Consider the following 22,851-nt stretch of genomic DNA (forward strand, 5'->3'; position numbering starts at 1 on the left):
TTTGTTGGAGTTTTTTGTTTAAGTTAAAAAAAATTTTTTATCGCTTATCATAAAACAAGCATTCCAATTACCGGTACTTAACTGGTCAATTTTTACTTTATTTTTATGCTCTCTGCCTGTCTGTATTTTGTCTTCTCTATGTCTCTCTCTGTGTGTCTCTGGTCTCTGTCACTCATTCTGTCTTTGCGTACCACCACTGCCCACTCTTTTATTGACTTCCTTTGCTTTCTATCAACCTCACTCTTCCTATATGAATTAGACACACAAGCAGATATGCGCATGTGCATGCACACGTGCGCGCATACTCTCTCTCTCTCTCTCTCTCTCTCTGTCACAAACACTCACTCAATTACTCACTCACTCCAGAACCGATTGATCTTTGAGTAACTAGAGGGACATAGTGTACAATTCAGAGCAGAATCTGGTGAGAGTAGAGCACATCAGATGCATGGCACCTGAAGTCATATTCCAGTCCCAGTACATAGACCCAGTCAAAGAAGTTTGGCTTCTGATGCAGATAACAAGGGCTGCGGGGAGACTGGCCAGGGAGCCTCAGTGACCGCTAACGTTGAAGGCAATACCTATCTGTGGAGCAGTTCGGATTCTTGGAGTGAGGGTAAAGGCGGAGGTCAGGGCGCCAAGACCAAAGATGACAAGAAGTCTGTAAAAGTTGACTGTTGCGCTCCACCATGTGGACCATGTGGACCATTAAATCCCTGGTGTGCACCACTACCACCATGCGGTCCAATAAATCCCTGGTGTCCACTACCACTATGCGGTCCCTGCGGTCCATGCGGTCCCTGCGGTCCATGCGGTCCCTTGTGTCCACCACTACCACCATGCGGTCCATGTGATCCCTCGTGTCCACCATGCGGTCCATGCGGTCCACTAAATCCCTTTTGCGGTCCATGCGGTCCACTAAATCCCTTTTGTTCACCATGTGGTCCATGCGGTCCACTAAATCCCTTTTGTTCACCATGTGGTCCATGCGGTCCACTAAATCCCTTTTGTGCACCATGTGGTCCATGCGGTCCATGCGGTCCACTAAATCCCTTTTGTCTACCATGTGGTCCATGTGATCCATGTGGTCCAAAGCCCCCATGTCCACCATGCGAGCCATGTGATCCAGAAAAGCCCCCATGTCTACCACTATGCGGTCCATGTGGTCCATGTGGCCCATGTGGTCCATTCAATCCTTTTTGTCTACCTTGTGGTCCTTGTGGACCATGCGGTCCTTGTGGACCATGTGGTCCTTGTGGACCATGCGGTCCATGTGGACCATGCGGTCCATGTGGTCCAGCTAATCCCTTTTGTATACCACTGTCACTGTGCGGTCCATGTGGTCCAATAAAGTTCTCATGTCCACCAGTTCCACCATGCGATCCATGTGATGCATCAAAGCTCCCAGGTCCACCCTGCGGCCCATGTGGTCCATGTGGCCCATGCGGCCCCTGTGGTCCATTTAATCCCTTTTGTCTACCTTGCGGACCATGTGGTCCATGTGGTCCATGTCCACCGTCACTTTGCGGTCCATGCGGTCCGTGCGGTCCATTTCCACCATGTGGACCAAGTCCATGCAATCCCTGGTTGTGGAGCTGTTGCAATCCTTTCGCAACAGTTCCCTACTGTCCTGAAGGTCAGAAGAGTGGTAATAATCCTGCTGGATCTGATGTTTAAGGCCAGACAGTGCAGTCAAATGATAACATTTTTCTTTCCAGCATAATCTCATTTGTTGTTGTCTCTCAGATGTGTCACCGTTTCTTGACCACACACACACACACAAAGTTTATTTTAGAATTCTGTCACCAAACTTTGCTTTGGAAACAAATCAAAATGGCCACCAAACAATATGTTGGACAAATGGAGTTCGTGGCCAATATTCTGCATGCACACATTTTCAGGTATATGGACTTGATATATTTCTACATTATCTTTATTTTGTCAAGAGGTTTTTCTTAATTTTTACTTTTTTTATACTTTTTTTTTTTAAAGATTTTTTTTATAATAAATTTTGGGATGTGCAAGAGCCTAAACAATTACTGTGGTAAGCCTAAACAATTACTGTGGTATAAACATACTGGAACTGTTATGAATTAAGATTCAGAAAATATTTTCAAAAATCCTCTTGACAAAATTTAGATGATTTGTGAATAAATCATCATGCAAGTTTTCCCCCTTTTCCACCACAATTACCTTGCGGACCTGTTCCTCCCACGTTCTTTGAAATGGATACCTGTAACTGGTATGATACGGATTGGTGGAATTGGATCACTCTCAGTCTCTATTTTTTCAAACCAGTTCGCTACTTTCATGAATGTTTGAATGCTCTTGAAAGCAAAATTGAACCTGTTGGTAAGTGCATTGATATTGCCAAGTCCAGGACAAAATCTGGTGCTGATAGCAAGAGGAACGCTACCAGATCCATGGCCCCAAAATTCAGAGTGGTCCCAGTCAAAGCCACCAGCAAGCATTAGAAGACATTAGGCTGTGGCAGACAAACAGTTCCCTCCGTGTTTTGATACCAATGTCTATCTCTGGAGCTGTTTGGAAGGCTTGAACTGGGGCTTGTATCACTCCAAGCTTTACTTGTCTGAATCGTTGCATAGGGAATGGCTTCATCGTTAGCAGTCACTGAGGTTCTCTTAATAGCAGCATTGTCATCCTCCTCCTCCCCCATCAGTATATAAAAGCAACATCCCAAAGTCTATGATCTTTCATGCCCTTTTCTCATGGACTTCAGTTTCCATATCCCTCCACTTCCGTGTTTGGGGTGAGTCCTGTCGAGGTCCTTGTCTGCAGATTCATGGGGAACTGTCATTGGATGGATGTGGTGGCGGTCTTGTTGCAAGTTGGGGGTTGCTTACTCTGGCTTTATGACTGAATCGTTTTTTGTCATCAGTAGGGGGCTCAGTTGGAGGTGTCCTAGGTACGTTAAATCAGAAAGGGCAATACTGAGCACCAACGAAGTGACTCAGCAGCAGTGCAGGGGTGGGAAGGTGTGGTGCTTTTCTTTTTATTCTCTCTCTTTCTGTCTGTTACAACGAGGGATGCTTATACTGTTATAGGATTATTTTGTTTTTGTTTTTTCAAGGGAATTTTCATTCTTTTTTGCACTGTCTTTAGTCTTCACTCTCTCTCACTCTGTCTTTGCCTACCACCATCCCCAACTCTCATCTTTGCTTTCTCTCAACCCTTTTCTCACACTTTCTCTATAAATTCACACACACAAGAAAATATGCACACCAACATAAACACACCCACACTCATACACTGCCTCTTTCTCTCTCTCTCACACTCACTCCAGGAGCTAGTGATCCGAGAGTAGCTAGAAGGACATAGTGTACAACAATCCAGAGCAGAATCTGGTGAGAGTAGAGCACATCAGATGCATGGCACCTGAAGCCATATTCCAGTCCCAGTACATAGACCCAGTCAAAGAAGTTTGGCTTCTGATGCAGATAACAAGGGCTGCGGGGAGACTGGCCAGGGAGCCTCAGTGACTTCTAACGTTGAAGGCAATACCTATCTGAGGAGCAGTTCGGAATCTGGGATTGAGGCTAATGGCGAAGGTCGGGGCGCCAAGACCAAAGATGACAAGAAGTCTGTAAAAAATAACTGTTGCGCTCCACCACCACCATGTGGACCATTTAATCCCTTTTGTTCACCTCTATCATTTTGTGGTCCATGCGGTCCGGTAAATCCTCTGTGCCCACCACTGTCATGTGGTCCATGTGGTCCAATAAATCCATTCTGTCTACCACTGTCATGTGGTCCCTGCGGACCCTTACGTCCACCATCACCATGTGGCCCATGTGGTCCATTATTTTGTGGTCCATGCGGTCCAATAAAGCCCCCATGCCCACCACCACCTCCATGTTATCCGAAAATGCCCCCCTGTCCACCACCACCTCCATGTGATCCAGTAAAGCTCCCATGTCCGCCATGCAGTCCACTAATGCCCTTTTGTCCACCAATACCGCCATGTGGACCGTTTCCGTGTTCTCCCTGTCTCTATCCTTTCAAACCAGTTTGCTTTAGTCCTCAATGTCTGAAGAGCGATGTTGAACAGAAGATAATCGCTGTTAAACCCTGTGTAAAAGGTGACAAACGGCAGAAGAAAACTGCAAAGAGACCGTTAATGTCACCATTCCCACCATGTCGTCCATGTGGACCATTTTCACCCCCGTGTCCTCCAATATGCGGTCCTTGTGGTCCCTGCGGTCCAAACAAGCCGTGTATCCCACCGCTATCACTTTGTGGTCCGTGTGGTCCAGTATGTCCACCACTACCACCATGTGGTCCATGCGGTCCTTGTGGCCCAGTTAAGCCGCCATTCTCACCATGTCCTCCACCATGTGGTCCTTGTGGTCCCTGCGGTCCAAACGTGTCCTGTTTCCTGCCACTATCACCTTGTGGTCCATGCGGTCCAGTTTGTCCACCGCTACCACCATGTGGTCCATGTGGCCCAGCTAAGCCCTGTCCTCCACCATCACCTGGTGGTCCATGCTATCCAAAAAAGCCCGTTTGTGGTCCGTGTGGTCCAGTGATGCCATGCTTTCCACCAGTTCCACCATGTGGACCGATTCCACCCACTTTCTTTAAAATGAATCCCTATAACTGGTGTGGTACAGATTGGTGGAACTGGACCAGTCTCTATTCTTTCAAACCGGTTCGCTATCTTGATCAATATTTGGATGCTCTTGACCGTAGCATTAAACCTGCTGGTAAGCGTATTGATATTGACAAGCCCAAGTCAAAACCTTGCGATGATAGGCAGAAGGACACCGCTAAACCCATGGCTAAACCCATGCCCAAACCATTCAAAGTGATTAATCCCTGTCGAAGCCAGCAGCGAGCAGAAGACAAGATGCTAGACTGTGGACAAAAACCTCCACTCCCATTTGATGTCAATGCCTATCTGTGGCGCTGTATGGAAAGCTGGAACTGGGGCTCACTTTACTGCAAGCCTTACATGCCTGCAGTAGGACGCAAAGTGCCCATTAAAGGCGAATCCCAGGAAGACCCCTGCGCAGGAAGGAACATGTTATTGGCCCAGCCAGAGATGGAAAATATTTCCTTACCACCAGAGAGTGTTCTAAACAAAGTGGAGGGAGGCTTTGACATCAACGCCTACCTGTGGAACTGTTTGGAGAGCTGGAACTGGGATGATCTGCAAAGGATGAAAGACTGCGAATGTGGCTGTGATAAGAACAGAAACAACAGCCGCTTTTACCATGTTGCCCCCAGGGGCAGCAGAGTAGAGAAAAGGAAGCGGTATTGGGAAAAGTCGCATGGAGCCCAGGCAGTCTGGTCTTTGGAAAAACAAACAGCTAAAGGCCGACATCGAAGCAAAGCTTTCGTGGACAAAAGAATCTCGTATTCGGATAAACCGTCAGCAATAGAATCGCAGCCAAGCAAAACTGGAGGTGGAGGTGAAGGCGTCTCTGCTTCAGCAAAGCAAGCAGTGAAAGACCTACAGCCAGGCAAAGTCTCTGTGAACAAAGGTTGTTCTGTCACCCGTGTTGAATTGAGCTTGAGAGTTGCTGTTGTGGGAATGTTGTTTGTATTGATCGAATCGTCCACTCTTTTGACATTGTTTGATAAGCTCATTGTACTTATTTTTTTCTTTTTAATCTTGTGTATTTATCATGCATATGAGAGAGAGAAAATTATGTGCAATGTTGTACTGGTAGTGGTACCAGTTCTCACAGTTGTCAGCTCCATCACCAGATGCAGAAGAAAAGTGAACTGCTGTGTACTTTTACAGGCAGAAATCCATATTATACCAAATTCACTTTACTTTGGATTGTTTCAGTTTGATTTGAAATTAAAAGCTGAAAAAAAGAGAAAACTCTGTTATGAGTTGACATCTGGGGAGAATTAATACAACAAACTGCCACTTTTTTTTTCTTTCTTGCATTTGACAGGAGGTGTTTTTTTTTTCTTTTCAGTTTTGACTTTATTTTTGTACACTGATTTATTTTCATTATTTTTCATCAGCATGACTGAGAATGTGACCATGGAATGTGTTTTCCTCAATCATTGTCAAAAACTTGGTTATTTTAGCAGGACTATGGATTTTTGTTTTAACCAATTGAGCTTACATTGAATGTCAAGTTGTTTTCTTTCATGTAGAAGTGGAAATAAGTTGTTTATGTGGGACGTTTCTCAGCTGCAGAAATTTCATTTCTATGAGCAATGTGCGTGGGTGTTTGTGACGCACAACAAAATATGAAAGGGATGGGAAGGCCAGGTGTCGTATAGCAGAATTCACCACCCCACCCCCCCTCCCCCTCAGACAACACCACCTTCATAAAACCAAGACCCAAGCCTTGAGCAGCTTGGCCTTCAGGGCACCAGCCAATAGTCTGTTATAGCAAACTTCACACAACTGCGTGTGTCAGCTTTTGTTTGGTCACACTATGTATCAGTGCCTGCTTTCTCACAGGTATTTTTCATGATGGAAGCTGGCAGTAGTATTTGAACACTGGATGATGCCATCATTAATTCTCAAGAAACTAGTTTGAATCATATCATCAACCCAGTCGACAATTTTGATTTGTGTATAATGAAGGACGCATGGACACAATGTTGCATGGAGACATTTAAACGGGAAACACTCGAAACGGTAAAGCATCAAAAGATGTCAGTCATGTGATCGATCTGTTGCTTGTTTTTCTAGTTTTCAGTTGTTGTTACCATTACCAGTTTTTGCATGATGATTTGTTATGCTAGAGTTTGGAGTGATGCATTTTGTGTGAAGTGAAAAGAAAGATAACTGGCTTTTTTTCTCTTGAAAGCTGCAAGATTTCCTGGAAGATGATACAGTGATATGTATGTGTGTACACACATGATGGTTATGAAACACATTGCAACTTGTACTTAGCAGTAACAGATATCGAGTCATGTGTATGTTAATTATGAAGGAATTTGGAAATGAAAATTAGGCTACCCCAAATTTAAATTAGTATGGACGTGAATAGCATGAAATATGGGCAACTCAATTGTGACAGCTTGCAGAATCAGAATGTTCTTGACACACCAGTTAAATGCAATCCTGATCATAACATTCCTTTTGGTAATGGTTTTAGGTTTTACAGCCATATCATATTTGATTTGATATCATACATGTAGGGTTCGATGATCGTTTTACTTATTTTTTCTTATTTTTTCTCCCCACCTCTGTCATTCTCTCCCTATCTCTCTCTCCCCCCCCCTCTCTCTCTCTCTTTAAAAATCAGAATTCTGATTTCAGTTCCGATTCACTCTTTTGCCTTACTTACCTTCTGTACCCATCTCCCATCAAATCTGCTGTAACAAACAAACAAAGGACAGAGTGGGTGCATTCTTTTTAGTCCTGTAAATGACACCAGGGTGTGTCTCCACCATACTGAGTGTGATAATATATGATGTGTCGTAATGACCACTAGTGAGTGACGACCTGCTGTGTGTTGGTGGAACAGGAGACAATGACCTTGTGGTGATCGGATCAGGGCCTGGGGGCTATGTGGCCTCCATCAAGGCAGCACAGCTGGGGATGAAGGTCAGTTTCACTTTCACTTTCACTTTCAAGGTGTCTAAAAGTGTGCGGACCAATCCATGTGGTACATACCGCACCACAATATTGTTGTTATTATTATGAGCATTTACGCCTAATCTTGAAAATAAGCCCTAGGCATTTGCAAATAGAAAAAAAAACAACAAAAAAACAACAACATGTAAACATCAACAAGGAAAAAATTGAACACAAGATACAAAATATTAAATTATTTATCCTCCTTCCCCCCCCCCCCCCCCCCCCCCCCCCCCCCCCCCACACACACACACAAAAACCCAAACACACATACACGCATACATACATCATAGTGCACAATCATAAATAGTACACAGTCAAGAAATACAACCTACAAATTCTGAAACTCTCAAACTCACACACTAAGTCATTTTAGTTCATACATACTGGAAATGGATGAACTGTTGAGAATGAATCTACTGTGGAAAAAGAAAAAGAAAGAAAAAAAAGGACAGATGTCTGATCTTTGCAGAAACCCAATGCTCTGATCAGGCCCTGGTGGGAAGGTGAGGGCAGTGAGATGTGCAATATACATGGTTACTTGGGTCATCTCGGTCTAAAACTTGTGAATGGGACATTTCTTGACATGCGAGTGACAGCAGGGAGATGCTGTGTGGTTTTCTCACGCCTGTGTTGCCGGTGGTTTTGGTTTCACTATCTTGTGTGTATGTCATGGTGATGAGTGTAAAGCTTTACATTATCTTATTGATAGGAATAGATTTTTTTTTTTTTTTAAAGTCTACTTGCGTATGTGTCTACGGAAAATATGAATCTGTGTAATAGCCCTGCGTTTTGGTTGTCAATGTATCTGCGTGAGTGTGTGTGTTTGCCATTGGTAATCTTTTTAACAAATTTATTTTTTCTGTAAATTCTTCAGCAACACCAAATTTTTGCTCAAAAATAGATTTTTTAAAATATATCAGTTCTTTCCACACATTCTATTTATGACAGTGCGATTCTGGGAAAGACCGAAAAAAAAGAAGAATTTTGATCCAAAACGTTTTACCACAGTTGCTTCACTTATAGTATTATGTTACTTTTTATTCTATTTTTTGTTCTTTATTAATTTTTTTTTAAAGAGGTAGCAGTTGTTGTCACATATACTGATATAGGTGGTATATGGACATCTTTTTTTTTAAAGGAAATGTTTGTTGGCTTGCAGACGGTATGTGTGGAGAAGAACGACACTCTCGGGGGGACATGTCTGAACGTGGGTTGCATCCCTTCCAAAGCCATGCTCAACAACTCCCATCTCTACCACATGGCCAAAGACAAAGACCTCGAGTCCAGAGGCATTGAATGTGGGTCACAGTTTTCCTCCTTCATGCATTCACTTCCATTTGTTCGCAGCACATACTTTTTGTCTCACAAGCCACGTAGTGGCCAACCATCAGGATTTGTAGTGCTTGTGACATTGGCCAGTTGATTCTTCTTCTTCTGCGTTCACTCGTATGCACACGAGTGGGCTTTTACGTGTATGACCATTTTTACCCCGCCATGTAGGCAGCCATACTCCATTTTCTGGGGTGTGCATGCTGGGTATGTTCTTGTTTCCATAACCCACCAAACGCTGACATGGATTACAGGATCTTTAACGTGCGTATTTGATCTTCTGCTTGCAAATACACATGAAGGGGGTTCAGGCACTAGCAGGTCTGCACATATGTTGACTTGGGAGATCATAAAAATCTCCACCCTTTACCCACCAGGTGCCGTCACCGTGATTCGAACCCGGGACCCTCAGATTGAAAGTCCAACGCTTTAACCATTCGGCTATTGCGCCCGTCTGGCCAGTTGATTGATTTGGAAAGTTACACAGCGCCTGCACTCAGGTTAGAGACCAAACCTGAACGCTTTATACAAAGGCGGGGTCATTTGCACAACTAGGCTGTTTGCCTGGGTAGAGCTGCCTTCAGTTTTGTTTCCTGTGTCACTCAGTCAGGCTTTAGCCAATCACACAGGCACACGTGCACGCAGCACCATGAATAAAGTTCAGGAAGCGTTCAGACATCTCACATGTTTCTTTAGTCATATGCAGCTGCTGCTCATCAGTAAGATACCAGTTCACCAAAGACAGGATTTAGGAGTTCTAAGGTAACTGAATATCATTTTGACACATGGGACATTTGTTGAATATTGCATCACAATCCAGCTGTTCTACAGTCAGTTTGTAGAATCCTTCCAAAGACCCCTTGTGTGTGTCCATTGACAGCAAATACCTATTTAAAGGCCTAAGGCTCTGAACATCTGAACAGGTCCATAATTTTTTGGGTGTGCGTGTGTATGCGGGCGTATGCGTGTGTGTGTGTGTGTGTGTGTGCATGAGTACATGTGGTATGCATGTGAGTGATGTGTGTGTGTGTGTGTGTGTGTGTGCATACCTGTGTGTGTTACAGTTGATGGTCTGAGGCTGAACTTGGACAAGATGATGGAAGTGAAGCGAAATGCTGTCAAAGCTCTCACAGGAGGCATTGCTCACCTCTTTAAGAAAAACTCTGTAAGTGAAAAACAAACACAGAACTCTGGAACCAACAAATCAACAACAAAAACCGCACACACACACACACACACAAAAAAAAACAACAACACACACACACCTTCTATTGCACAGAAAGGATACTTTCATTAATTGTAAACTTAATGTGACTGTGAAAAATGAAGTAGTTGCTGGTTTGTTTGTTTTTTTGTTTTTTTTGTGGTTGTTTTTCGTCTTGCTCGTTTTGCACAGGAGGATGTTAGCATAATGAGAAAATTATATAGATATATTTGATAGTATTCTATACATGTTAAAGGAGCAAAGTCAGAAGTATACATTATCAGATTATGACCTGGAGAAGCTAAATACCGTCAAATGATTTTACACCAACAGATTTCTGATACTGGTTACAATGTTGAACGGCTGACTTCAAAGATACTGATAGTGGAGGTACTTCTGTCAGCTCCAAAACGAAGAAACAGAAATTTGCTAGCATGAATGACGCAACAAGGACAGGGTGAACGAGTGCCTGTTTTGACATGCCGTGTTGCAGGTGACACACGTACAGGGCTATGGTCGGGTCACAGGCCCCAACGAAGTGACAGTGACCAAGAGCGATGGCAGTGAGGAGAAAATCCCCACCAAGAACATCATGCTGGCCACCGGCTCTGAAGTCACACCATTCCCTGGCATTGAGGTAAATCTCTGGAGGCTACGCAGACTTGGCTGCTCAAAGAATGATAATGAGACGCCGGGATTGTGGCAGCGAAGGCTGGGTGTTGGGGGAGGGTCGGGGGGTGGGTGGGTGGGGGGGGGATACTTTGACTTAGCTGCAGAAGCAAGGTCCACAAATTTAATTCATAGAAAATAGAATGATAATGATCATGTATCATTAGTAAACTGTTTACAGTTCTTTATATATGCATTTATGATTAGGATCTTGTATTGTTATGGTTAATAATTGATATACTGTTCTGTGTATGTGCATGCTATAGAAGTGGTGTACGCTGTTTGTTTCAGATCAATGAGAAGAATATAGTGTCTTCAACGGGAGCCCTGTCGCTGGAGAAAGTGCCAGAGAAGATGGTTGTGATTGGGGCAGGCGTCATTGGAGTGGAATTGGTGAGACGCTGATAGATTACTGATTTGGCTCACTTGTATCAATGGAGTGAGTCTGTGATAGCCCTGTTTCAGTTGTTTGTGTGTTTGTATACATGTTTGTTAATGAATGTTCTTTGGAAATAAATTGTCAGCTCCAAATTTTCAAGAGTTACAGGTACTTTGTAAACAGCTAAAACCGTGTGTGCTAGCTTTGCAGGAAACTCTGCAGAGAGATGACCACACTTTCTCTGTTACAGGCTTCAATGTTATTTCCAAATCTGCTCAACTGAAAAATGAAGGTGTAACGGGAGGAGTATCTTTATTAATACATAATTCTCTTCTTCATAGTTCGCTTAAACTAAATACTACTTTACAGGCTGTAGCTGCACGTGTATCTCTGGAAAAAACTATTACCATTTGTTCCTTATATTTACCCCCTTCCATCCCTGTTCATAAACAAGATCTTTTTGACCTATTTTCTCAACTTCCAAAGCCTTTTTTGCTTTTGGGCGATTTAAATGGTCATTCCCCACTTTGGGGAAGTGAAGAAACATCTGCCCGGGGTCTACTTCTTGAAAATATTTTTACAGAATTAAATTTATGTTGCTTAAATACTAAAACTCCAACTTATATTCAGTTATCCACCGGCAAACTGTCCTGTTTAGATCTGGCTGTTTGCGACCCCTCATTAGTCTTAGATTATGAGTGGGGAGTACTTGAAGACCTATATGGTAGTGATCATTTTCCAACTATATTAACTCCTTCTACCTTTATAAACACTTCCCAGCCTGAACACCTAAACTACAAAAAAGCTAACTGGGATCTTTATACCACAATCATACGATCAGAGATCCAAGAAGAGATCCTTCAAAGTGAAGATCCTATGCAAATATTCTCAGACTTAATTATTAAATCTGCCAAGAAATCCATACCATCTTCTTCAAACAAGTTTAGATTACCTAAAACGCCTTGGTTCAATGAGGAGTGTCGCCTTATAAATAAAAAAAGGAAAAAAGCACTACGCTTAGTATTTCGTCAACCAATAGCGGAAAATGTTCGAGCTCATCAACATCTAAGAGCTAAAGCACGTTTCACTTATAAAACAAATAAACAAAAATCCTGGAAAAATTTCTGCTCATCCATCACTTCTAAAACAAGTAAGAAAAAAGTGTGGAGAATAATTAAAAATATTAAGGGGAAAAACACCTGCCCCTCCATCAACCATCTGAAACTGGCAGATTCACTTGTCACAGACAAAAAAGCAGTGGCCAATTTACTAGCATCCTCCATTGAGAGTCATTCTTCTACTAAGAACAACAAATCTCCCTTATTTTTGAAAAATAAGAATTTAAAAGAAAAAAATCCATGTAACTTTAATTCTGACAATATAGAAAACTACAATGTTCCTTTTTCCCTCTCAGAACTCAAATTGGCGCTATTAACCTGCAATGACTCATCTCCAGGTCCTGATGAAATTCATTATCAATTGTTGAAACATTTGCCTGATGAAAGCCTTGAAATACTGCTTAAAATTTACAATCTTATCTGGACTACTGATTACTTTCCACCTTCCTGGCGTAAAGCACTTATCATTCCCATTCCTAAGGCTGGAAAAGACCTTTCTAATCCTTCAAATTACAGACCTATTGCTCTTACTAGTTGCATTTGTAAACTAATGGAAAAAATGGTGAACAGTAGACTCATGTGGAAACTAGAAACAGATGGACTTTTAGCCAAAGAGCAGTGTGGATTCAGGAAGCATCACTCTACCCTTGACCATTTAGTCCGATTAGAAACTGCTATACGAAATGCTTTCTTAAATAAACAGCATGTGGTAGCTATCTTTTTTGATCTGGAGAAAGCATACGACACCACCTGGAAAAAGGGAATACTTCATGATCTTCATGAAATGGGTTTTCGAGGCCACCTTCCTCAATTTATAGACAAATTCTTAGAAGACCGTACTTTTCAAGTTCGAGTAGGTTCTACTCTCTCAGATCTTCATGAACAGGAAATGGGCGTTCCACAAGGGAGCATTCTGTCACCTGCTCTTTTTAGTATCAAAATAAATAATATAGTTAACTCTGTAAACAATGACAATGACTCCTCTCTCTTTGTTGATGATTTTGCTTTATATGCAAGTGGGAGTTTCTACCCTGGCATTCAACGCCGGCTTCAGCTCTGTGTTGACAAGATCCAAAATTGGGCAGAAGAAAATGGTTTCACTTTCTCAACTGGCAAAACACAATCTATCCATTTTCACAATTACCGCCATTTTTTTCCAGATCCTGAGATTCATCTAGGGAAATCAAAAATTCCAGCTGTTAAAGAGGTGAAATTCCTCGGGGTTATTTTTGATCAGAAATTGAACTTCCTTAGTCATCTAAAACATTTAAAAATTTCATGCCAAAAAGCTCTAAATATTATAAGAATTGTTGCACATACGGAGTGGGGTGCAGATAAGAAAACCCTTTTGCACCTCTATAGAGCACTTGTCCGTTCTAAACTTGATTATGGTTGTGTTGTCTATGGTTCAGCAAGACCTTCCTACCTAAAGATGCTGGACCCTGTTCATCATCAGGGACTCCGACTCTGTTTGGGAGCTTTCCGTACTACACCGGTACATAGTTTATATGCAGAAGCTGGAGAGCCATCTCTTTCAAATTGTAGACTGAAACTTTCTATGAACTACTACCTTAAATTAGTTTCTGAAGTAGAAAACCCAGCTCACAACAGTATTTATAAACCAAAGTTTAAATCCAGATTTGATAACAACCCAAAGTGTACACCTTCATTGGGAATCCGAATGCTTCAATACATTCAAGAAGCCCAAATTGATCCTACATTAATAGATACTGAATTTAAAATTCCTGAGGAACCTCCATGGACTTTTGAAACTCCTGAAATCTTATTTGTTCTCGCCATCTTCAAGAAAGACTGTACCAGTTCACTGGTCTATAAAAAGTTGTTTTCCGAATTCTGCCAGAAATATCCATTATATCAGAAAATTTTTACGGATGGCTCAAAATCTGAGGAGGGAGTGGCTGCTTCTGCTTTTTGTCCGACTTCTCCCTCCCAAAGACTCATGAAACATATTCTGTCAGACAGTTCTGTGTTTACTGCAGAGCTAACTGCTTTAAATCTAGCTTTAAATGCTATATTGCAATCATCTAATCGTAAATTTGTTGTTTTTTCTGACTCGCTTTCTTCTCTGGAGGCAATAGCTCATCGTAATATTGATCATCCCAAACTTCGAGAATTCTTCAGTTTGTTTACCCATCTTAAAAGAAATGGTTTTGTAATCATGCTGGCTTGGGTGCCCGGTCATGTGGGCATTCAAGGGAACGAAATAGCAGATAATCTGGCTAAGAGTGCTGTTAGAGAGAAACAGTGTAAGTTTTATATTCCTTTTACTGATTTTAAACCCAAAGTTCATCGGTATACTAAAGATCTCTGGCAGAAAGAATGGAATGAACAAATAGATAACAAATTATTTAAAATACGACCAAATCTTCAAGAGACTCTTCCTATGGCTGTGGTGAATCGAAAAGAAATGACAGTGCTGTGCCGACTTCATACAGGTCATACATACATCACACATTCCTACCTCCTGAAAGGAGAGGAGGCTCCTTGGTGTATTCCGTGTGATGAACCACTCACTGTGCAACATATTCTGATTGATTGTTGGGATTTTTATGACACACGACGGGGTTTTTTTACAGCAGATTCATTGAGAACGTTGTTCCGTGATGTCCCTCCGTGGACAATATTGCAATATTTAAAAGAAATAAATATTTTTAATAGTATTTAATATAGTATATGCTTAATACAAAAGTTGTGAAATTTTTATCATGGAGTGATCACAGTGCAGTAGAAAGCTGAAAACATTGGGGTGGCCCATCTGCGGTGATCAGACTTTGAATGGTGGATAGCCCTGATATGGCCTTCATGGTCGGCTGGGCTCTAAGCAATATTTTTAATTAATTAATTTAATAGCTCCAAATTTGGCTTAAAAATTGTTGAGTTTGTGTAATGAGATTTCCAAGATGATGTGCTTTGATGAAAAAAAAAAAAGTCCTAAAAAGGTGAAAACATCAATGAATTTGATCCTAACATTTGCCTGTACATTAAAACGGTGATAGGCTGATTAGTGTTGGAACAAATGATTTACAGAAGAAACGAATAAACACCAAAACAGAGTATTAGTTTGCTTGTCCTGGTGCCTCCAAAAAAATGTCTGTTCACAGCTTGAAGCAACCCTCTCTCGGAATCCCCCTGAAGCATTAGCTATTTTGCTGTTGGATTTTTTTTTTCCTTCCTTCCTTGCCTGCTTACATGCCTCCCCTACCCCTTCAGCCCCTCTTTCATTCATCTCTCTTTCCCTCCTCCTCCTCCAGGGCTCGGTGTGGCAGCGCCTGGGATCCAAAGTGACGTGCGTGGAGTTCCTTGGCCACGTCGGGGGGATGGGCATCGACATGGAGGTGGCCAAGAACTTCCAGCGCAGCCTGACCAAGCAGGGAATGAAGTTCAAGCTGAACACCAAGGTGGTGTCGGCCACGCAGGAGGGCGCCGGCATCAAGGTGGTCACCGAGAGCGCCAAGGACGGCAAGAAGGAGGAGGTGGGTGTGGTGATGATGGTGTTTGCTTCTTCGTGTTGGTGGTGGTGGTGGTGGTGTAGGGTTCATTCTTTACATCCAACACTGGTTGGATTTTCAGACACTGTATTCTAGTTCAGCTGAAGGCTACACAGCGCAGAGAGGTCTGCTCACAAAGTGAGTTAGGGTCACAAGGAAAGCAGCAGAGACCAAAATAGTGGTGCTATCAGCGTGGGAAGGGATGGTTGTTTGCTTATTTTTAAGGTCGCTGCAATCCGTGTGCTGGCCAAATCCCACAGTTAACAAAACTAAATACTACAGTGGGTGGGCTGACGGGGTGATGTATGGGTAGTGATGGTGGTGGGTAGATGTGTGTGTGAAGCCAAGTGAACTGGTTTTAGAAGTTTCAGTTTCAAGGTTTTGAAAGTCTGCTGAGTGAATCTGATATATATGCTATACCAAAACTGCTTAGAAATGACATATAAACAAAAACAGACAGCTGACCTACGTATAAACCCAACATGCTGGTCAGGCCTCAAGAACCTGCTCTATGTTTGTGTGAAACATTAAAAAAAAAAAAAATTTTTTATAGGTCTGGGAATTTGTGTGTTCATGATTTGTGTGAATTCTCTGTGTGTGTGCATATGTTAACTGAATTGTGTGTGTGTTTGTGTGTGTGTGCTAGAATGTTGTCTTTAAGGAATTGTGATAAACTGTTGTCATTCATATGTTGCACAAATGTAGAGTTAGTGTTAGGAAAATGCATATATGTGAGTGCACAGAATTCTTTTTTAATTAAGAAACCTAGTTGTTCATGACAGAAAAAAAAAACTGCCTGGTATTGGTAGATATGTCTATATATATATACATGAAATACTTTACCTGTGTCTGTGTAGTTGAACACTGTTCCAGGAGTGATTGAACTAATGGCTGTGTGTGTGTGTGTGTGTGTGTGTGTGTGTGTGCACAGCTTGAGTGTGACGTGCTGTTGGTGTGTATCGGGCGCCGTCCCTACACAGAGGGGCTGGGTCTGGAAAAGCTAGGTCTGCAGCTGGACAACAGGGGGCGTGTCCAGGTCAACTCTCGCTTCCAGACCTCTGTGCCTAGGTCAGTGTTGGTTGTCAGTTCTAGGAGTGTGTGTGTGTGTGTGCAGGGTGATGGGGGGTGGGGGGGGGGTGTGAAGGAAATGCCACTTGCCTTTCTGTGTGTATTTGTACGGATTGGAAATAGATGGGTGACGTGAACACATAGGGAAGAGCATATGTGTGTGTGGTGACTTGGATGATTTCAATTTGTATTTGAGTGTACTGACAGGAAGTATATGGGGGACATGTACATATGGGGGAGAGCGTACATGTGCATGTGTGTGCATGTGCATATATTATATGCACACATGGTGTGTGTGTGTCAAGTTCATGTGTCCATGCTCGCATGTGTCTGTGTGAATTTCACTGTGTAAGGAAGGACAAACAGTTACATTGTTTCATAGCTCAGCGTGTCACTCACTGTTGATCACAACACTGGCAAGGTTGGGTGTTTGTAAAATTATCTCATTTTTGTCTTCACTTTCAATTTTTGATTTGTGGAGGTTGACATGGTACCATGTCTTGAATAATTCATTGGGTCGATTGTAAATAAACATTTCTTCTTTTTTTTTTTTTAATGTATGTATTTCTGATGTTCGACTGGTCATTTATGTTGCCGGTTTTTTGACAGGGAGAGAATTATGACTGATGTTACATGGTTTTTTTTTTGTTTACAGTATTTACGCCATTGGTGATGTCATTCAGGGTCCAATGCTTGCCCACAAAGCTGAGGATGAAGGTGAGATTTTGAAAGAAAGCTTTGAAAAAGAAAAGAAGAAAGGAATTGGGTGGGGACTCTGGGAGCAGGGCACATATATAATTTTATAGTCTTTTGTGTCATTCCTGTCATATTCTGGAAAGAGTTGTGGGGGGGGGGGGGGGTCTCATTGTTCAGATGTCACTCAGATTAACTTTGAGCTTGTGTTTGACAGGATAATTGTCAGACAACAGTCTTTTATTTTCAGTTATTTATTGTACCTTCCTTTATTGTTTTATTTATCTTCAGGTGTCATAATGATTATAAATGACTGATCAAAGAAGGTGGATATGAATCTTATCTTTTTTTTCTTTTTTTTTTTATAGTTGTGGTGGAGGAATGAGAAAACTGGATAGAAATTGATAAAGAGCATAAGAAAAGAAAGGGATAGGCGTGATACACTTTGTTGAAGATTTTTTTTTTTTATAAGTGTGAAGTATGACAGTCAGTGCCAGGGAATTTCATAGAGGAGAGACTAGACATGACACTAACTGCCGCAGAATGCAGTTGCAAAGTTCTACAGGAGGTGTGTGTGTGTGTTGCAGGGATCATTTGTGTGGAGGGCATGGCTGGAGGGGCAGTGCACATTGATTACAACTGTGTACCCTCTGTAGTCTACACGCACCCGGAAGTGGCCTGGGTGGGCAAAACTGAAGAGCAGCTCAAAGAAGAGGTAGGGGGGTGGTTTATTTGACCTTTGCAGGCTTTTTTTGGTGGGGTGGGGTGCTTTTTTTTGGTTTTATTTCTATCTCAGCAGAAGTTGACACAGCTGTGTGGCAAGTACAGCTAACTACTGCCTGTGTTTATGACAGAAAGTTGACTCTGACTTTAATTGTGGGACAGTATGACAGAAGTTGACATGACTGCACTGCGTGGCAGGTCACCGGTGACGGTCCTAGTCTCTGTGACTGACAGCATCAGTGGTCACATTGTGAAAAAGTTATTCCCCTTGCCTATGGACAGTTGATTGCCATGTTTGAGTTCCAACGTGAAGGAGGCCTCAGAAGAGAAAAGTGCTTGCCAAGCCAAAGAAGTTGACAAATGTGTGAAAAGTAGGTAGAGGTGGGAGTGGATGGAGGAGAAAGATGCACTGGAGAGAAGTTTTTGAGGCTGCTTAAGTTGATGCAGTGTTGTGTGCAGTTGTGTGCAGTCGTGTGCTTCAGTATGGCATTGGTGGGGGGAAAAAAGGTTTGTGTGGCCATCGAAGACGTTGTTCATCTGGTGCTGATGCTGTCACAAAGTAAAACGCAAAAACTGCTTCGAGCAGAACAAGGTGTTTCACATCCCTCTAAAACCAGTCAGATGGCTCTCCTGAAAGGTGTTGCATTGCAGAAAAACACTTAGCCATTTGTGATGGGTCCAAAGCTGATAGACCCACTACAAACACTGGTGACAAACGGGAACTGTCAATATTTTTCTGTTTTTTTCTTTTGCCTAGTGGTTTTCAGTTGTTTTCAATTTAGTTCATGTTCAGCCCTCGACACTTTATTGACAAAAACAAACATGCAGGAGCTTGTTACACATCTCTGTTAAAACGACAAGCAGTTTTTGTTGGGTTTTTTTTTTTTTTTTGCCCATCATCCCTTGACACATTGTAGGAGAAAAAAAGAGTGCTGAGCAGAAGGAACATGAATGACACATCCCTGTTGTTTAAATGGAGAAAAGCAAGCATTTTCGTGGTATTTGTGGCTCGGGGGTTTTCAAATTTTCTGCAGCTTCAGGGTTTCGCCCCCTTAACCTCACTAAGAGGATCGCCCTCAAACTCAAACCTCTGCTTTTCAGGATTCAGACATTTTTCCAGTCCCACCCATGTATACATCTTTTTAATCATTTCTGTAAATATTTTATTTTACATAATGACCCAGTGATATATTTCTTTTTCTATACTCTTACAGGAAGCACAGTCTTTGTTCATTTGGTGTATTTTTTATACCTTCCGTGTAAGTCCTTGGCTTTGATTCGTGACCGAGTCAGTGCTTGCCTGTATTTGATGTTTGTTTTCTCTGTGTGTTTGTGTGTCAGGGTGTGGAGTACAAGGTGGGGACGTTTCCCTTGTTGGCCAACAGCCGTGCCAAGTGCAACAACGACACAGATGGGATGGTCAAGGTCCTGGGCGACAAGAAGACTGATCGTCTGCTGGGAGCCCACATCATCGCATCTGTGAGTTCACTCCCCTTTACTTTGTCTTCAGTCTTGTGTGTGTGTGTGTGTGTGCTTTTCTTAAAACAACAGCTGGTATTAAGTTGGCCAAAGTGCTAGCATCTCCACTGTAAAAAAAATAAAGATACATTTGTGGAAAATTAAATAAAGATAAATTTATTTATTCAACCTAACTTGACTAATGCTTGATGAACCTCTGTGCACATAGTCTTTTTTTAGGAAAGCATATCTCTTTATACTTGTACACACCCTGCACTTGTTGGGGTGGGGTTTTTTTTGTTTTGTTTGTTTTTTGTTTTGTTTTTTGATAACAACCAAAGTTACACGTCTAACATACACATGTGCACACCACTCAGGCCTAACTGAATACAGGACCACCTAGATACAGCTGTCCGTCAGTTCTGCCAATGATGGTGGCCTGTTGTGAAACTACTCCATGTTTGTAAAGCACTTCAGAATTAGGTCTATGACTGAAGATAGTATCAATAACAATGTCTGAATCCCAAAGCACCCCATACATTACAGTTGCAGTCATGCGCATGTGCGAATGAATGATGACTGAGCAATATGGAACATAAGGAAGAGGTATTAACTCTGTCAGAAACCATACAGCATGTGAGGGTGTTGTGAAGTGGTGTGTGGACAGGTGTTGTGACGTGGTGTGTGGTGTCTGTGTGGACAGGTGTTGTGACGTGGTGTGTGGTGTCTGTGTGGACAGGTGTTGTGACGTGGTGTGTGGTGTCTGTGTGGACAGGTGTTGTGACGTGGTGTGTGGTGTCTGTGTGGACAGGTGTTGTAATGTGGTGTGTGGACAGGTGTGGTGTGTGGTGTCTGTGTGGACAGGTGTTGTGACGTGGTGTGTGGTGTCTGTGTGGACAGGTGTTGTGATGTGGTGTGTGGTGTCTGTGTTGACAGGTGTTGTGACGTGGTGTGTGGTGTCTGTGTGGACAGGTGTTGTGACGTGGTGTGTGGCGTCTGTGTGGACAGGTGTTGTGACGTGGTGTGTGGTGTCTGTGTGGACAGGTGTTGTGATGTGGTGTGTGGACAGGTGTTGTGATGTGGTGTGTGGTGTCTGTGTGGACAGGTGTTGTGACGTGGTGTGTGGCGTCTGTGTGGACAGGTGTTGTGATGTGGTGTGTGGCGTCTGTGTGGACAGGTGTTGTGATGTGGTGTGTGGTGTCTGTGTGGACAGGTGTTGTGACGTGGTGTGTGGCGTCTGTGTGGACAGGTGTTGTGATGTGGTGTGTGGCGTCTGTGTGGACAGGTGGCTGGAGAGCTGATCAACGAAGCGGCCTTGGCACTGGAGTATGGAGCTTCATGTGAGGACATCTCTCGCGTTTGTCACGCCCACCCGGTCAGTGCACACCCCTCTCTCTTCTTTTTGATTTTTGTTTATGACCTCCCTTCATCATAAAGGAACAGTTCCTGTGCAGATGACTGCCATTACAAAAGCGCGAACATGATCTCAACATACAAACCCACTTACAGTGTTTTCTTTAGCCACCCTCCATCATAAATGAACAGTTCATTCATGTATAGAGATGAGTGCCGTGACAAAAATGCAAACATGATCTCAGCATACAAACCCACTTAACAGTAGTTTTGTTTTTTGTTTTGTTTTTTGTTCACAGACGGTTGCTGAAGCCTTCAGGGAAGCAAACATCGCCGCATCGTTTGGCAAACCCATCAACTTTTGATCACCGGTGTGTTTGTGGACATTGATTACAGTGCTTAATGTTTCATCAGTTCATCATCATCAGCTGGGAGTGGAAGCGAGGAAGTTCGGGCAGATGTTACCACTGTTCCCCAGACTTGGAGGCTCTGGTGCCCCTCGGTGGTGACCTTAAAATCTGCACCTCCTCACTCCGGTAGTGTTGTTGGTTCACACTGTCCAGTATTGTTCCAGAATGAGGAATATTGACAGCACTTTCCAGTTTCACTCCTTTTAGTACCATTTGGTTGGAGGTGGAAAAGGGGGTTAGCTTATTATTTTTTGATAAATTTTACCTACATATATATATATATATATAAATCTACTGATTAAAATATTAGCCAGTGTTGGATGCATAGATATGCCAGTTTTGGTTTGATTGTGGAGAGCATAGGGGTGGTTGAGAATTTTATATGAAGCGGGAATGGTGTCGGAGAAGGGATAGGAGAAGGGATAGGACTGGACTATCAATGTCAAGAGTTGAGATAAAATTCTCAGTCCCTTGACTTTTAAGCAGAGAAACAATGAGATTAATTGCTGGGGAGTTCAGATGTGTGTTGGACTGGTAAAGACTGGTGATTTAGTGCTGATACATACCACTGTATGAATGAATGAGAGACCACTGTTTTGAGAGGACCACAGTACTCAGACATGGGAATAATGCTTTTTTCTTTTTTGCCTGTTCATCTTATATTGTTCATTAGATTTTGTTGTTGTTTTTAGCATATATGATTGTTATGGACATTGGTATGTTATTATTATGGAGATTGTTATTGGTATGATTAACATTTTTATTGTTATAATGTTTGTTGTTCCTGTGGATGTTGGTGTTTGTTGCTGTAACTGTTGATGGTGATGGTGGTGGGTGTGTGGGTGATACTAGTGGTTTGTTTTTAAAGTGTGGGAGAATGTCAGCTTGTTTTCAAATATTAATATCTTAAATATTTTATTGAAAAAATTTTTTTATTCATACAAAAATTAAATAATCTCAGCTTCTACCCCTTCCTAAAGATTAAAAAAATATAAAATGGAAAACAGAAGAGGATTCATTCCAGAACCCCCTCTTAACATTGTCCCAGCTGCACACTTTGCTTTGTCAGCATTTAAGACAAAACAAAACAAACAAAAAAAGTTCATTATGTGTTTCCCATGTCTGAGTACTGCTGCGATTGTTGTGGGAATGATGGCGGTCTGTGTTATCTCTTTCTAGGCTCAATTGATTTCTCATTTAAATGACAGAATTTGTTTTCTTTTTGTGCTTTATTTATATACTCTATGGTGTTTGGAGTAAGAAACTGGAAGGTGGTTCAGCTGTACAAAAAAAAAAGAAGAAAATTTTTAGATCCGTTTCAGTGCAAATATAATGGTTTCCTAAACCGATAACTTCCAACAA

General features: G+C 42.2%; 1 protein-coding gene across 1 annotated transcript in view; it reads left to right on the plus strand.

Moving 5' to 3' along the window:
* The window catches only part of LOC143299680 (dihydrolipoyl dehydrogenase, mitochondrial-like), a 37,811-nt gene extending 14,960 nt beyond the window's left edge, over positions 1 to 22,851 (plus strand). The window contains exons 3-14 of the mRNA XM_076613026.1: positions 7,464 to 7,543; positions 8,736 to 8,874; positions 9,970 to 10,070; positions 10,603 to 10,746; positions 11,070 to 11,171; positions 15,548 to 15,769; positions 16,716 to 16,852; positions 17,508 to 17,569; positions 18,133 to 18,260; positions 19,610 to 19,747; positions 21,012 to 21,101; positions 21,379 to 22,851. Coding sequence (XP_076469141.1) covers positions 7,464 to 7,543; positions 8,736 to 8,874; positions 9,970 to 10,070; positions 10,603 to 10,746; positions 11,070 to 11,171; positions 15,548 to 15,769; positions 16,716 to 16,852; positions 17,508 to 17,569; positions 18,133 to 18,260; positions 19,610 to 19,747; positions 21,012 to 21,101; positions 21,379 to 21,444 — 1,409 coding nt within the window. The 3' untranslated portion in view covers positions 21,445 to 22,851. The remainder of the gene's footprint in view (positions 1 to 7,463; positions 7,544 to 8,735; positions 8,875 to 9,969; positions 10,071 to 10,602; positions 10,747 to 11,069; positions 11,172 to 15,547; positions 15,770 to 16,715; positions 16,853 to 17,507; positions 17,570 to 18,132; positions 18,261 to 19,609; positions 19,748 to 21,011; positions 21,102 to 21,378) is intronic.

Source organism: Babylonia areolata, chromosome 25 (genome assembly GCF_041734735.1).
Source record: "Babylonia areolata isolate BAREFJ2019XMU chromosome 25, ASM4173473v1, whole genome shotgun sequence".
Taxonomy (NCBI): domain Eukaryota; kingdom Metazoa; phylum Mollusca; class Gastropoda; order Neogastropoda; family Buccinidae; genus Babylonia; species Babylonia areolata.